The 14,253-nt window shown below is 43.3% G+C and overlaps 1 protein-coding gene across 2 annotated transcripts in view; it reads left to right on the top strand.

The window, feature by feature from the left end:
• Positions 1 to 1,595: 1,595 nt before the first annotated feature.
• Positions 1,596 to 14,253, top strand: part of grk4 (G protein-coupled receptor kinase 4) — a 45,436-nt gene continuing 32,778 nt past the window's right edge. For both annotated transcript variants that reach the window (XM_080029309.1, XM_080029308.1), the window contains exon 1: positions 1,596 to 1,934. In XM_080029309.1, the coding sequence (XP_079885435.1) occupies positions 1,883 to 1,934 (52 nt within the window). In that variant the 5' untranslated portion in view covers positions 1,596 to 1,882. The remainder of the gene's footprint in view (positions 1,935 to 14,253) is intronic.

Below are 14,253 nucleotides of genomic sequence, written 5' to 3' on the forward strand. Positions count from 1 at the left end.
ATAGCACCAACCTGTCTAAGTTGAATTTGTATACTTTGAAGAAAATGACCTAATTCCAAAGGTGTTTTGGTTTGCATACTTCCTTAGATCTAAACCTGTTTCTCTGGGAGATAATCATGATGGTGAATTTGATTCCCATCGTCTGGCTTTTGAAAGACATGTCCAATAGCCCTTCAGCATAATATCCTATTACCTAGCAGCAAAATGACAAAGTGAAGCTGCTATTCATTGTTTATTTTCAATGATCACATTCAAAAGAATCAATGAACATTTTGAAGAACAATTCCTATAGGCCTTTCGTATGCCAAATTACAACTACCACATCCTCCTAGGAGGCACGCAACTTCTCTGTTCCTCTGTTACTCGCATGCCAAGCGGCTCTTCTCAAAGCATTGTGGGTTGAGCTGATCCAAAAGTCAGATTAGAAAAACCCTGAGGGACGCTGGGTCATGGTGGGGCTGTGAGGAGGAGAAAGCCAGTGTGTTATCTCTTTTCTCCAGGCTGTGGGGCTTGGCATAATGCAACAACTTAAAACCCTCACACACCATTGTTCACACCATAAGAGGCCTGTATATTGGGACTGGGTGGCTAATGGCATTCATGTGTCCTGAAAACACAAATCAGTCAGCCAGCACATGAAACAGCAGGGAATAATGCCCTGCGTTCTGATCCCCATACTTCCGCTCTATTTAGTATGCCAGAAAAAAAGATTTAGGATGTCCCAATGTCAAATGCAATATGCCAAAAATACCCCGATGCACTACAGACAATTGGATTTTGCAGTAGGCAAACTATAATGCATAGGACTTTGGGTGTGACGTGAACATTTTCTAAGATATATTTTCATAAGTAAATAAACTTTACTCAAAGGAAAATTAAATCCCTGGAAAACTGTCTGAAGTTAGGAAGCTACCAACAAAGTTACTGTTTCACTGTTGTCTATAGCAGCAGGGTTTACAGTTGACAAACATATTCTACTCTTATTTTGGTTCCGGGTTCCTCAAAATGATTTTGTTTTGATTTAAGATGATATCATTATTCAAGTCATTATACAAGTAGAGTAGGCTAGGCCTACATATTTGTTGTAAACGTACTGCCAGCTCTGCAAATGTAAACAAATCCCCCTTCCCTGAGGGCACCTTTAAATATTTATTATATAAAAATAAGTAGGCCTATGTGATTTGAAACGCGCCCATGGGGAGGAAAAGTTTTACTAATTAGTATGATAATTCATGTTTTGATAATACAAAATAATGATGATTCAAAGGAAACATATTCTAGAATGTTCCAGTAGGCCTTTGCTCCTGTGGTTGGGGAGAATGATATGCCTGGGGGAAACTTGTAGGAAACCACACACATGATCTCGTTTTAATTCCAACACTGCCACACAATACATGGCATAACCATCCCTAATTTTGGGAACTTAAGTATAGGAAATTGGATGCATGCACTGTAGGCCTATGTATGAATGCTTTTGTGTGTGAACGTGTGTGCGGTTGCACTGGTTGTAAATTGATCCCTCCTACTCTCGCTGGTTCGTTGTGCAGAGGAGGGGCGAGGAGGAGGAGGGAGCCGAAGCAGGAAGGAAGGCAGGCAGAGAGGGAAGGGAGGCAGGCTGTGAATGCTAACAAGCCCCGTCGTAATCACACAGGCTCCGTAGGTAGGGTTTGATACAAAAAAGGGAGGAAAAAAAGCGTCTTGCAATGGAGAGGAACGACGACCACTATTAAAACGACTACTATGCGCCAGTGCCGCGTTCGCCCCGTGCGCGTGCAGCAGCCTCACCGTCGTCGGCACGTCTGATCAGAAGAAGGAAAAAAAATCAACGTCTTTTTCCGCTGAGTGAAATGTATCGCGACTGCTCGGGACTCACATTCTGACCATGGAGATTGAAAATATCGTGGCCAACACGGTTCTCCTGAAGGCACGGGAAGGTAAGCACAGCTGAATGGCAAAAAAAGAAAAAAAAATTAAATAAATTAAAATGCCCCCCCCCCCCCTTCCACACACACACACACACACACACACACCACAACCACCCCACATACATAGGCTCCATATATAAACACACATAGGCTACACACCATGGCCATGGACGAGCCCGAGCTTTCGGCTGTGGGATTCGATGCCTATCACTGTCTTGTCTCCCATCCCTAAGCGGCGCTTTGTGTCCGAGCAAACGCCTAACATAGGCTATTCTGTTTAAATCAGCTGTTACGCTAGCAACACACACACACACACAAACACCGGGGCAGGTTAACGTAAGGCCCTAGGCAGGCAGGAGATGAACAACGCAGGGAGTGTTTGCAGCATCGCCTTTTACATGGCTATATAGCGTTACATTAGGGGGCTGCCTGTCGAGCGATTTTTTTCACATGAGCACCCGTGGGTTTGGGTGGATATTTAGCCTACAATTTTGACGACTACATAGTCTAACGGACATTTGCTGTTATTCACATTAGGCTACGCGGTGGGGTTGAGTGTGGACCAAAATATAGCTGCGCAGCGCGGCTTTTCTATGTGCCTCAGTGCAGCCTCTCTTTACCTGGCTGTCACTGTCGGATGTCGCTCAATTTGGAATGTGAGGTGAATGTGTGGTGGTAGCCTATTAATTATATTAGGCCTATTGTTATTGATGCAGACATAGGCTATTTCACTGCGATGCCGTTTCGCTGTTGGTAAGGAGGGAGGGATGAAATAACGTTGCAGCGGAGGTTTTTAAGATGCAGTGGTTAGACTTGAGGAAGGCCCAAGGTTCCGTGTACCCTGGCGGACTAGGCGCTGTAGCCCCGGGTGTGAACGCTGCTCAGTGGGCCAGGGATCCCACAGCAGCCGCAGCTCACCTGGAGGTGGAGAAAAGGCGAGTATCCATCTGTTTTTCCAGGAGATGGCAGAGATGGCAGGCTACTTTGTAGCAAATGAGTGGGCGCAGGGTGGGTGTAGGCCTACAACACTGTATCAAAGTGCCAGATGAGGGTAAAAAGAAAAAAAGTGTTATTGCTAGGCTACTCAACGATATCAACTTGTGTTCTTTCTCTCTGTATATCCCAACCGGGATTGGACACCAGTAGAAGGATCTGTGGCATCAGGGGATGATGTGGCGCGAGTTGATCAATTAATATTCGTCAGTCTCTCTTAATCTTTACAGTGCGTAGCCTACACGGCTCTTGGCCATAGTTTGCGTGTGTGTGCGTGTGCGCGCGGAGGGCCTTCCCTGCCTTTGGTTTGCATTATTATTCGGAGTGCATGCGCTTCACTTCGAGACTAAACGCCAACACTGCTGCTGTGAAATGGATTATTCACAATCCATTTCGTAGCAGCAGAAGCAGCTGCTGCTCCCGACCCGACGAGGCAGCACCATGGCCTTTCCCTATAGACCTACCTGCCTTTAAATGGTGCTTGGCATTGTCATCATGAGTGTTGCCCCGTGAGGTTACTGTATGCTGACTGATACATGCGCACTAGCTGTCAGTGTCCCCCAGTCTTTTATCACCCGAGGCCCCAGAATGAAGGCCCTCTGTGACAAGTGTTTTAAGCAGTAGAGTGGAAGGAGCCAGTATGTGGCCCAGGTTCACCATAATTATGATTGGGATGATTTGTGCAAAAAACCTCTGTTGATTGATTTGATGGAATGTTGATTGTGATTGTTGTTCCTATACAGTCATTTATCATTCCAGTCCTTTTTTCAAGTTAAACAACCAACCAGTTATTTTAAAGACATTAAGCAATCGATTAAAAATACAATCAATATGTGTATCGATGGAAGAAAATTCAGTAGGCTACTTGCAGTCTTTAAAAAAGGAAATCGTTAGGCCATATATCTGGGACACTCCTATGCCACGTCAAGCATGTTGAGTATACAGTCAGTGTTGCGTGTTTGTTTATATCTCTCCCTTCCTCTACAATTCACTGTGTTAATAAGCGCTCCCGTCAAAACAGCTAACGGCTCCCAATCTGTCCTTTTTTTTTAAAAGGCGCACAGGAGACTTATTTGATTTTAATTAGCCTTTCCAGATGTGGGTGTTTGCAGCTGTCAAAAGCCTTTCAGTGCGTCATAAACGGGGAACCCCACCTTTTTTACGACGCACATATCCAGACAGGAAACGGCTCCCGTGGATCAGAGGTCAGCGGTCTTTCTTAGTCCAAAGTGTCTCTAGGGTCACCTTCATGCTGCATGGCATCTAATGCATCTGCAAGGGAAGGGAGGCAGTCCACCGGCTGAGTGAGCAGCGGCCACTGAGTCAGCAAGACTTTGGCCTACCGATGTGTCCTTGAGCAATACATTAAAAATCTGTTGTTTTGTAACTCCCTGACCGTGCCATGGAGACGAAAAAAATAAAAAATAATTTTAGAGTTTTTTTTGTCAAGTTTAGTTTTTGTTGTTGTCATAGTTTTTTAGTATACTCACACGTCGTCATCATCATATTATTAAGAAACAATTGCATGATACACTTTGGAAATGTACGACGATCGAAATGGGAACCCCAAACAAAGCTACTAAAAGGTTCTCGGAGGGGGGGCCCACAAACTTTAAAAATATAAATGGAAAATGGATAGACAGACACCACAACGACAACATAGACACAATACAGACAAACACCACCAATACAGACGATCCCGGAACAATCAATAGTCATATGTCATCGGCAGTTTTTCCCTCCGATTTTTCTTAAAGATGGAGACAGAATGCAACAGTTTGAAGCTTTCCTCAAGCTCGCTCCAGGTCTGTGTTCCCCTGCACACTATACACTCAGGCTTACATAGGCGTTTTTTTGTTTGCCCGAAATGCAGAATTCTCTGTCCCGTGATGGACTCTGGACTGTTGATTTATCGGTGCATCCTGCGCGCGTGTTAGTTCCAGACAACTTTTGAGTATTGTTTACAAGACAACGCCCACAACGTTTGACTTTCTTAAGTCTTAGGTTTTTCACACACCTGTTGATGTGAAAGTGGGTGGCCAGAGGGAGAAGTGTTGGGACAGGGTGTGTCTAGTTGAAATGACACATCAAGGGGAAGTGGTTTGGGGTTGTAGAGATGACACTGCTGCTCCTGCAGTTAAATGTTATACATACATTTGGTGCATGACCTGGAAAGGAAATACGCCACATTTACAGTATTTAGATGTTTTCTTTGCATTGGGGCGGCTCAGACAGTAAGCAGTGACAGTTGCATGACGTGACAGTCCTTTCATAGTCAGAGGAAGTTATTGCTATAGGTCTCGCATGATATAATATGGTAGCACTTTACAATGAGGGTACATTAATGAACGGTTAGTTAATGCTTAGTTAATGGTATTAACAGTTGGTTAACTAACTGTTACTGCTTACTTATTAACAGCTAGTTAATCCTTGGATAAACATTAACTATGCTTAGTTAACTTATACTTAGTTAAGCGTTAACTAAGCATAGCGGTAAGTTAATGCTTAGTTATTGCTTATCAAGCATCAACTAAGCAGTTATGAACCGTAAGGTAATGGTTAGTTAAGTCTTACTAGTCCTCACCCGGGTATATGTGCACAGGCAAATATTGTACAAGCAATCTTGTAATCTATGTACAACATATCAGAAATTATATGTGGCTAGCAAACGTAAATCAAGCATTAAGCATTAATTAAGCATTAACTAACAGTTAATCAATGTGCCCTTACTGTAAGTGTTACCGACTATATTAAGAGTTTGGAAATGGTGTTTGTGAGAGAGTAGGCCTACCAAGAGGACAAGATTTGGTGAATTGGGTGAAACCACAGTTTATGCTGCTGTAAAAAGCTCAGCCAAGCACAGAAGAAATATGTTCTACGCAGCAGTACGATTCCACATCATCCCATACTGTATGCTATATCAGAAGTGTCACGCCAATAATTAATATTGACAGTCTAAACATGTTTCACATTAGGCGCTACCCGTATTCAATATTTACCCTTTAAATTGTGTGTAGTGTGCGACGCAGCTATGAGCACTCATTATATTTGGAGACAGCATAATCATAGTTTGTCCCGCAGACTCCACTGTTTACAATACTTTGCAGCACCTGAGCTGGCAGTCCGAGGCAGAGCAGCTTGTCATAGCCGGGCAGACGGCGGTGTCAAATCCGTGTGGAAAAATGATGTTTACTCTTCACCAAATATCCTGCCTCCATTACATGGATCTGTGCGAGCTCTTTTAGTAAACAGATCGGAGGGTCCCTTTGATCGATTTCACGTAAAGGAGTTGGTTAACATGAAGCTGGAAACAATCGTTGATTTACAAACAAATGTTTCTCGCAGCCGAACGTGCAGTTGAAGCGAGTCGTGCTAAATAGCCCAATGGATAATTTATAGTAGACAGGTTTTCCTCTGTCAGAGCTGAAAAGTCAATGGAGGCTAACCATATTCTCCACTGTCATGCTCTAAACATTTTTTGTAACTATTTAAAGAACCCCCCCCCCCCCCCCACCGCCATCTGCACGCTCTGGTATTGTACACTTTCAGCAGTCTGCACTTTACCAGAGTTATATTGTGATACAGTTGCAACTTGGATTTCTGATGGAGCATGACGGATGACAACCATTTTATATAAATTGATACCTAAATTAAAGTCACGTAGCATTTAACTGTGGTTTATTTACAACATGTCTGTATTGTATTATGTGCTAAAAAATAATGTCTCAAAGCTCTGTGAAAACTGTGTTGCACTGCTCTGTTTGATTGAAGTTGTAGTTCTTTATGGGTACAATTTTGCGGCACCTGGGGAATTGTATTACATGGGCCCCTGGTCGGTATAGGTGACTGTTGATGTTGATATCTGTAAATGTGTGCTTCGTATCCACTGCTCAAATCGAGATTAGACTACAGTTCCCAGAATGCCCGTTGAGATCCGATGTTTACTTGTTGCGTTCAGCTGTGTGTTATAAATAAAGTAGGTGAAGAGAGCAGTAGTGGGTGCGTGGTCCTCTTTCAGATGAGAAATCTAATTTGCAGCCCTTAGTCGAATCCCAACATGTTGGATGTTTGCAATGCATTCTGGTCTATTGAGGTCATACTGTAATTCCTCTTTAATACAAACATGAACATGTTCACCACACATTTAATTTACCCTCATATTGTCATAGTGAAATGTAAAAAGAGACTGGACATGAAGGCCATTTCATTCCTTCAAGCTCTCACATTTCACCACATCTACTTCTTGTGCTGTGTTTCCTTCATCATTCCTCCTGTCTTCATAAAGAGGAAAGAATGTGGACGGTCCAGCATTCCTTTGACAAACACAAGAAACTTCAATCCTGCTGCTTATCTAATGCTTCTACATGCTTGTCTTTACAAGTTGGTAGCTTTTTGATTCTTATCGCTATAGAAGCTAACAGATTTAAGTGGATGTAGTTCTGCTGACGGTGTAACCCCCCCCCCCCCTCTTCATACTGTTTCCTTGCGGGCGTTCTCAGGCCGCTTGGTTAGGGGTTTCCTGTGACGTTAGCCAACGTAGCTTTATTAGCTTTGTGGTCATAGCTAGGCTAACACTTGTTGTCATCACTCTGGGGTGTTTCCTCCAGCTGAGGCTCGTAAAACACGTTGCTTTGTGACCGTCCCTTGATGTGGGACTCCTTTTACAGTTATTACAGCCACAAATGGGCTGTGCGGAGAGGCAGACGCAGTGTTGTTGCGTACAAAGCTCTGCTGCACGGCCATAGCATTGACGCTTAGCTGGTTAGGCTACCGGGATGTCCATTAGAACAGCTTCTTGGCAAGCTGACTAAGCATGAAGAGGCACTTTTGGAGGCACTTTGTGAACATCATAGGGACGTTGTTTCAGCTGCCCTATTAAATGTTAATCGGGCGGTCTTCCTATGAGAACCCAGCTGTCATCCTGATTTTAGTACGGCTGAGTGTGTTTACAAGTACTTATGGTTGAAATAAAGATTGAGGTTCTCTAAAAAAGAGTTTAATAAGAGTCTAGAAGCAAGTGTATACAAAGCATTAAGTTTGCCTTTTCTAAAAAAATTCCTAGGGTCACAATTTTCTTTTTGGCATCTGGTCTCAAATTGATGACGGTCGTGCCTTCAAAAATGACTTGTTGAAGGTGTTGTCGTACAAGAGATAATCTCTTTGTATGTGTTCTATCCATACTCAAGGGCTCAGCGGTGGAGAGAGGCCGCTTTTGCTTTTTTGTGTTCCTGCTCTTACAGCGCGGGCTGTGAAATGTACCATTGGGCTCTTCTTCATCTGAGAAGACAGCTGTAGAAAACATACAGATGATTAGGCCAGTTCAGTTTGCCCCCCCCCCCCCCCCTTCCCCCACACACACACCTTACACACTGGAGCCCTGCATGCATACACGGCCAGCTCAAGTTCAGTCTCACCATGTTCCCTCGTCTTCCCTCCCCCTCTCCCTAAGACACTGTGAAAACAAGGGTCAGTTTTCAAGCCCGTCTCGGCTACGTTTAATGGAACATAATTCGAACGCGGCAGAGAGACGAGGCAGAGGAAGGAAAGGTCTTGCAAAACACCACGTCTGCGCACGCCGTGCAGTGTGATGTGTGTGTGTGTGTGTCGTATACTTTTCTGCTCATGTGAAAGACTGCGTGCCCTGCCTCGTGTGCCCCCCTGCACTGCCGCTTGCCTTTGTCTGTTTGTTGTCATGTTCTGCAATCTACCTTTATGTTGTAATGTTGTTCACATATTTGACACGTGACCCCCCCCCCCCCCAGCTTTCTATTGAGGCCACATGGAGAGAGAGTGAGAGAGCGAGAGGGAGAGATACAATCTGGCCATAAAGAATTAACGAAGGAATAACAAGAGAAGAAAAGTGTTTATATGGGGGAGGGGAACAAGAGGCTGAAGTCAGTGAGGGAGCAGGGGATGTGTGTCTTTCAGTGCGAGTATACAGACGGATTACCTTATGCAAACACGGGCCCTTTGCTTTGAGTAGGCAACACAGATACTCGCAGCTAATGTTTTCCTTATCGGGGGGCCGCTCCGGGCCAATCGACACACTGTACGGCAGAGCAACAGGCTGTTCATTAATCACAGCCCGGGATTCAGTGTGCCTCGATGTGCATGTGCAGTGTGCACGCTCATATTACAATGGGCCCTAAACTATGCGTGACCCTCTGTCATTTCCTACCATTTAAGTCATGTTTTTGGTAGAGCGCCTCATGCGTACGTCTGATCTCAGCAAGCCACCTTTGCGACTGCTCCGAGGAGGCATGGGCTGGTACCAAATATGCACGGTTCCATTGCCAATGGCCAAAAATATCCTGGTAAACAGTGTTATCAGTGTTTTGAAAGTAAGAACAAATGCTGTTGGTGCCAACATGTAGTGGAGTAACTTCACAGCATGTTTAGAGTTTTAGTTTTTCATTTTATTTTGGAGAGCGTGACAACCTTAATTTTTGACCCTGCGCTGCTTTTTGGAGTCAAAGTTCAAGGGAATTACGGCAAGACACTGCAGGTGAATAGGGTGACCTTTTTAACTTACAGACATCATCATGAAACTTTGCCAGTTGATTGCTAACATTTAAATGCTGATTTGTATCACAATGTTTTCATAAATGTTTGATTATATAGGCAAATGTGGCAATATCCGACTAATTATGCGTATAGATTTGCATCACTTTAAGAGCCAAATATCTAGATTCTAGATGTTGGATAAACACAGAATTAAAATCTTTTTAATTAGTTTTTCTCTCGGCATATTAGTGGCCAAAGTTTAGACGAACATAATTTGAAAACAGATTTTTTTTTAATATACTGTGTTCAATGATCAACATATGACCAAATCCTTCTGTAATAACCTACAGAATACTGCTTAAAATGATTGTGAAAAGTTTTGTTGATTTGGTTTAGTAGTTGAGATTTTTGGTTTAGTATTGAATAAAACTAATGTTGAGATAACATTAGATGAACATTAAAAGATGGTTTGATAGGAGAAATATACAGACGCAAATAAACACAAAAATGAAAATTTTTGGACATTTTATTTATACTAGTGTGAAGGATGACATGTTATTGGACCAAAATCGAAAATTGGCCAGTGCTTGAATTTTTTTTTCTTTTTGCCTGCCGTGTCTCACCTTAAACCCTTTCTTGAGCTCATTACATGTCCCTCTGTGTGCAGTGTGCAGTGGAACTCTACCAGTCATACTGTCTGAGGAGGATGTAAACACTGGCTGCCGTGGTGGCACAGTCACTGTCACAGACGAGCTTGATTTTCTGGCCTTGTGGCTGTTACTGTGAGTGTGGGCATGTGTTCATCAGATGGGTGAGCGGCTTCTCCCATATGTCCACGCAAAATAAAGATGGGTGGTGATGAAGGCCCTGTGTTCACGCCACAGCAACATCTGAAAAAAGCTGGGAATCACAGCAGAGCAAGTTGCCAGTGAGACTGTCTCCCCTTTTGAGTTTCACAGAATGACCATTTATCGCTCCGTGTATTCAATATGTGCTGCATAGGGCCTAATTTTTAGTTGATAAAGTTAACTAAGTAGCAATTTAGGGATGTAACTAACAATTATTTTCTTGATAACTCAGTTAAGTGTTTGGTTTGCAAAATAGTGAAGACAGTGTATTTTTCTTTCTTTAACAATGTCTTAGTTTGTCTAACCAACAGTCTGAAGCCTAACAACAATTATGATTATCATTTGCCTAAATAAACTGCATAGGGTGAACTTTTTTTCCTTGCCAAATATACCCTACCTTAATAAAGTTTTTGAAAAGCTTGTCAAATTGTGTTGCCTAAACTTTATATATACAGTATATATTGTTTTATCTAATATCTTAGTATATCTTAAATGGTGATACATGATTGTGGAGATTTAAAAAAAAAACAACAACAACCTGATAACAGCATATTTGGTCATTTATATTGTTCATCATAAGTTTGACCATTGAATGGTTTCGGCCTCTTTTCACCTGTTTCTTTATATAAATAGATAGAAACAGATAGAAAGCTGTTTAGTCATATGCGAGATGGAGTCGTAAATCTATCGGTCCCACAGGATATTTTTTCCTCTCGAACTTTTGCATTGTGAAATAAATAGTTTTTTTTTAAAAAGCAGCAAAAGCTGTATGAACTCTGTAATGGGGGTGGGGGTGGGATTACTTGTCCTAGGATGATACTTGTTCAGTCTGGCTCCTTGTCCCACTTGAGAGGGAGGGGGAAGGGGAAGACAGGGTGAGGAGCACATTTGGGATGGTGCTGGACAGGCTATGTGAGAACTACCACTAATCACAGGAGAGCAGAGACGGGAGACAGAAGAGCCCCATGATTGTGCATTCATTGACGCACTCGTAGCTCACCCCCGACAGATAGACACACACACACACACAAACAAAAGCTGCATGAAAACACTCTCGGTTGACTCCCTCTCTCGTCTTCTCCCCCCTTTGGGTGTTTTCTTTCCGATTCATGCATACCCCTATGTCATGAATAAGTCGGACGGATCAGACTTGTAAATGGAGGAAACGCCCTGTAATGCAAAGTGAATGATACTGCTACTGTCTGTTTTTTCATCCCTGCTTTGAACAGTGTTGCAAGTTCTTTAACAATAATGGACAGTGATTGTTACCTGGTGTCTTTCAGGACTTTAGTTACATAGTAATAAGACGTCAGGTGTGTTGCATCGAAGCCACTTGGCACTTTGTGTCCCCCTTTAGGAAACAACAGACTCTTGGACCTATCATCTACGTTTTCTAATATTTATGACCATTTATTTTGAATCCGATTTGTCAAAGCTTATTGAGACACCCAACTTTGATATCGTGAATGGATTTTTTTTCTATTCTAGACAAGGTTTCCAGAGGCTTTTAGATGTTTTAAACAAGCGCAGGGTGATGTTGGATCAACCATTCATCCGTGGCCAATGCTGTGAAGCAGTTATGTCGCATTTTGCTAGTTAGTTTTGAACAGTTGACAGCAGTGTGACAGGAGACATTGGGACATCGTGGGAGGGGAGGGGAGGGGAGAGGGGGGTTATGGGATGTGAAGTTTGTCAGTGGTTTGTAGCATGTTACACATCTTACACTGCTGTGTGACCGGGACGACCCCACTGTCCATAAATCTTAGCAGGAGAGGAATGTGCGCCTTGGTCTCAGGATCTGACACCAGTCTCTCTCTCTCTCCCCGACATGTTCCAACGGTGGAATCTTGTCATGCGCAGACCCGTCCCTCCTCCATCCTGCGCGATGATCTCTGCACTGGGCTGTGCTGGGCTGTGCTGGCTGTGGGCTCAGGCCATGAATGAGCCAAGCTGCTCTGAAGTCGCTGTTTATGGAGGGCCCCGTTCTCTCCCAAAGTTAAATAAATACTTGCTCCATCCTGTCTGCATTAAGGGGCCTGCACACATGGCTTTGACGTCAGAGTGACATTAAACAGGGCGGGGTGGCCCAGCCAGCTCCGACAGGCATGTGCACACACTCGCACACACACAAACACACACTTAAAACACACACGCCAGCTCTTCCGTAGCTTGCTATTAAAATCCCGCTGTCTTTCTTTCCTCGTCAGTATCTCCCGTCTGTTTTTTTCATTTTGCTCAATGCTTCTCGTCTTCCCTCCTTATTTCTCCCCTCATGTTCCCTGTGTGTGTGTACTATATATAATCATTCAGTAGGCCTACATTTACACGCACAGTTAAGTCGCTATGGTTTCTAGCATGACTAGGACATTTAATTGGACAACCGTCCTAGCACGGGAGGTGGACCGATTTAAAGACCGAATGAGGCTATGTCCAATTCTGCTGCCATACCTTATAAATGCAGTAGAAGCTCGGCTACACATTGCATTATCTGGCAGTGTTAGCTCGATTTTAAGAAATTCGATTTGCAGTTTCTGTTGGGAGGAAAATGTTTACATGTGTTTTATAAGTCTAGTTTCAGTCGGATTACCACAATAAAGACATTTCCTCTGACACCATGTTAAAGCACTGATTGTCACTTTCAGCCATTATTGGTGCTTCAGGTCTCAACACTTCAGTTTCCCTCTAACAGTGTCACATTCTGACAGGCCAGGAGTTCATCTCTTTTTGTTGAGCTGCTTTGAGCGCACTCATCAATCAATCTGTGTTTTTAGCTCAAGTGTGAGCAATGATTTCCCCTGAAATATCATATAACCAGTCCACTGCTACTGGCTTTCATCAGACAGTGTGTTATGATGGCCTATCCACATTTAACTGTTAACATTTATCTTTGCTGCTCTTCCGTTTTTTTCCAGCTTTGCTTTTCCTGTAATTAAAGGGTACATTTTGGTGCATGTGCCTATACGTTTACACCCGGTGTGTGTGTGCGCGCCCTGCAGCCCCACAACAGGTCTGTCAAGATGCCTGTTACAACTACAATCTGAGACCAGTGGGAATTTAATAACTTGGTTAACATCAACAAGTAGCTTCTTCATGGCGCTCCTGTCTAGCCACACGAGGTGTGACACAGAACAGAAAGTGTGTTTTTGAGTTTGCTTCTACTGTGTGTCCAAATAAATCCTGACAGCTTGTAGTTCTGTTATCTAGCCTGTGAATATGCTTTCGGTTGTCAGTGTTCACTGTAAACATTTAAGGGGAGACATGTCCGGCAAAAACTTACATTTTTCCATAACATGTCTTCTTTCATACTAGTATAAATAAAAGGTGCAAACTGTGCATTGAGGTGTTAATTTGACAAAAAACAAAATTGACATTGTGATGCACTAGAAGAGAGATGGGGATGTTTGTGTAGAGTTTAGAGCATGCAGCTGTGCAGTACAAACAGCTGGTGTGTGTCGGTAAACTGTGTTGTGTTCTTATACAGGTGTTTGACCATAGCAAACCCCTGTACGTGTTTGTGTTGAAGCTGTCACATGCTGCCGCCTGGCCAGCCGCTGTCTGGTGAACTTTGGGGCAGAGAGGATTTCCCTCTCTGTCGTCCCTCCACAGAGTCACATGGTTTGCTGGTGCTCGGCCTGCTGCAAAATAACCAGCCGGATGCAACTGGCTTCCATCAGACGTACTCTGTGTTTTAAAACATGGAATTGAAGCGATGGCGGGGGGAAAACCGGCAAAGTGTGCCCAAAGATAGTCAAGGGATTATGTCCGCTGACTCTGACACCAGAAGTGTGTCTCTGCAGGAAGGCCATTCTGTCCTTAATGCGACTCCCTTACTCATTTTTCTACCACCTACTGTAATTAAAACGGCAACATGTGTATGCCTAGTATTGAAAACGATAGAATACCAAAAGTTGGCTTTGAAGTACTTTGACTACTCTCAAGATCACATTAATTTAGAAACATCTGTAATAAACATTATGAGTGAA

The sequence above is a fragment of the Ammodytes marinus genome (assembly GCF_949987685.1).
Source record: "Ammodytes marinus genome assembly, chromosome: 6".
NCBI classification, from domain to species: Eukaryota; Metazoa; Chordata; class Actinopteri; order Uranoscopiformes; family Ammodytidae; genus Ammodytes; species Ammodytes marinus.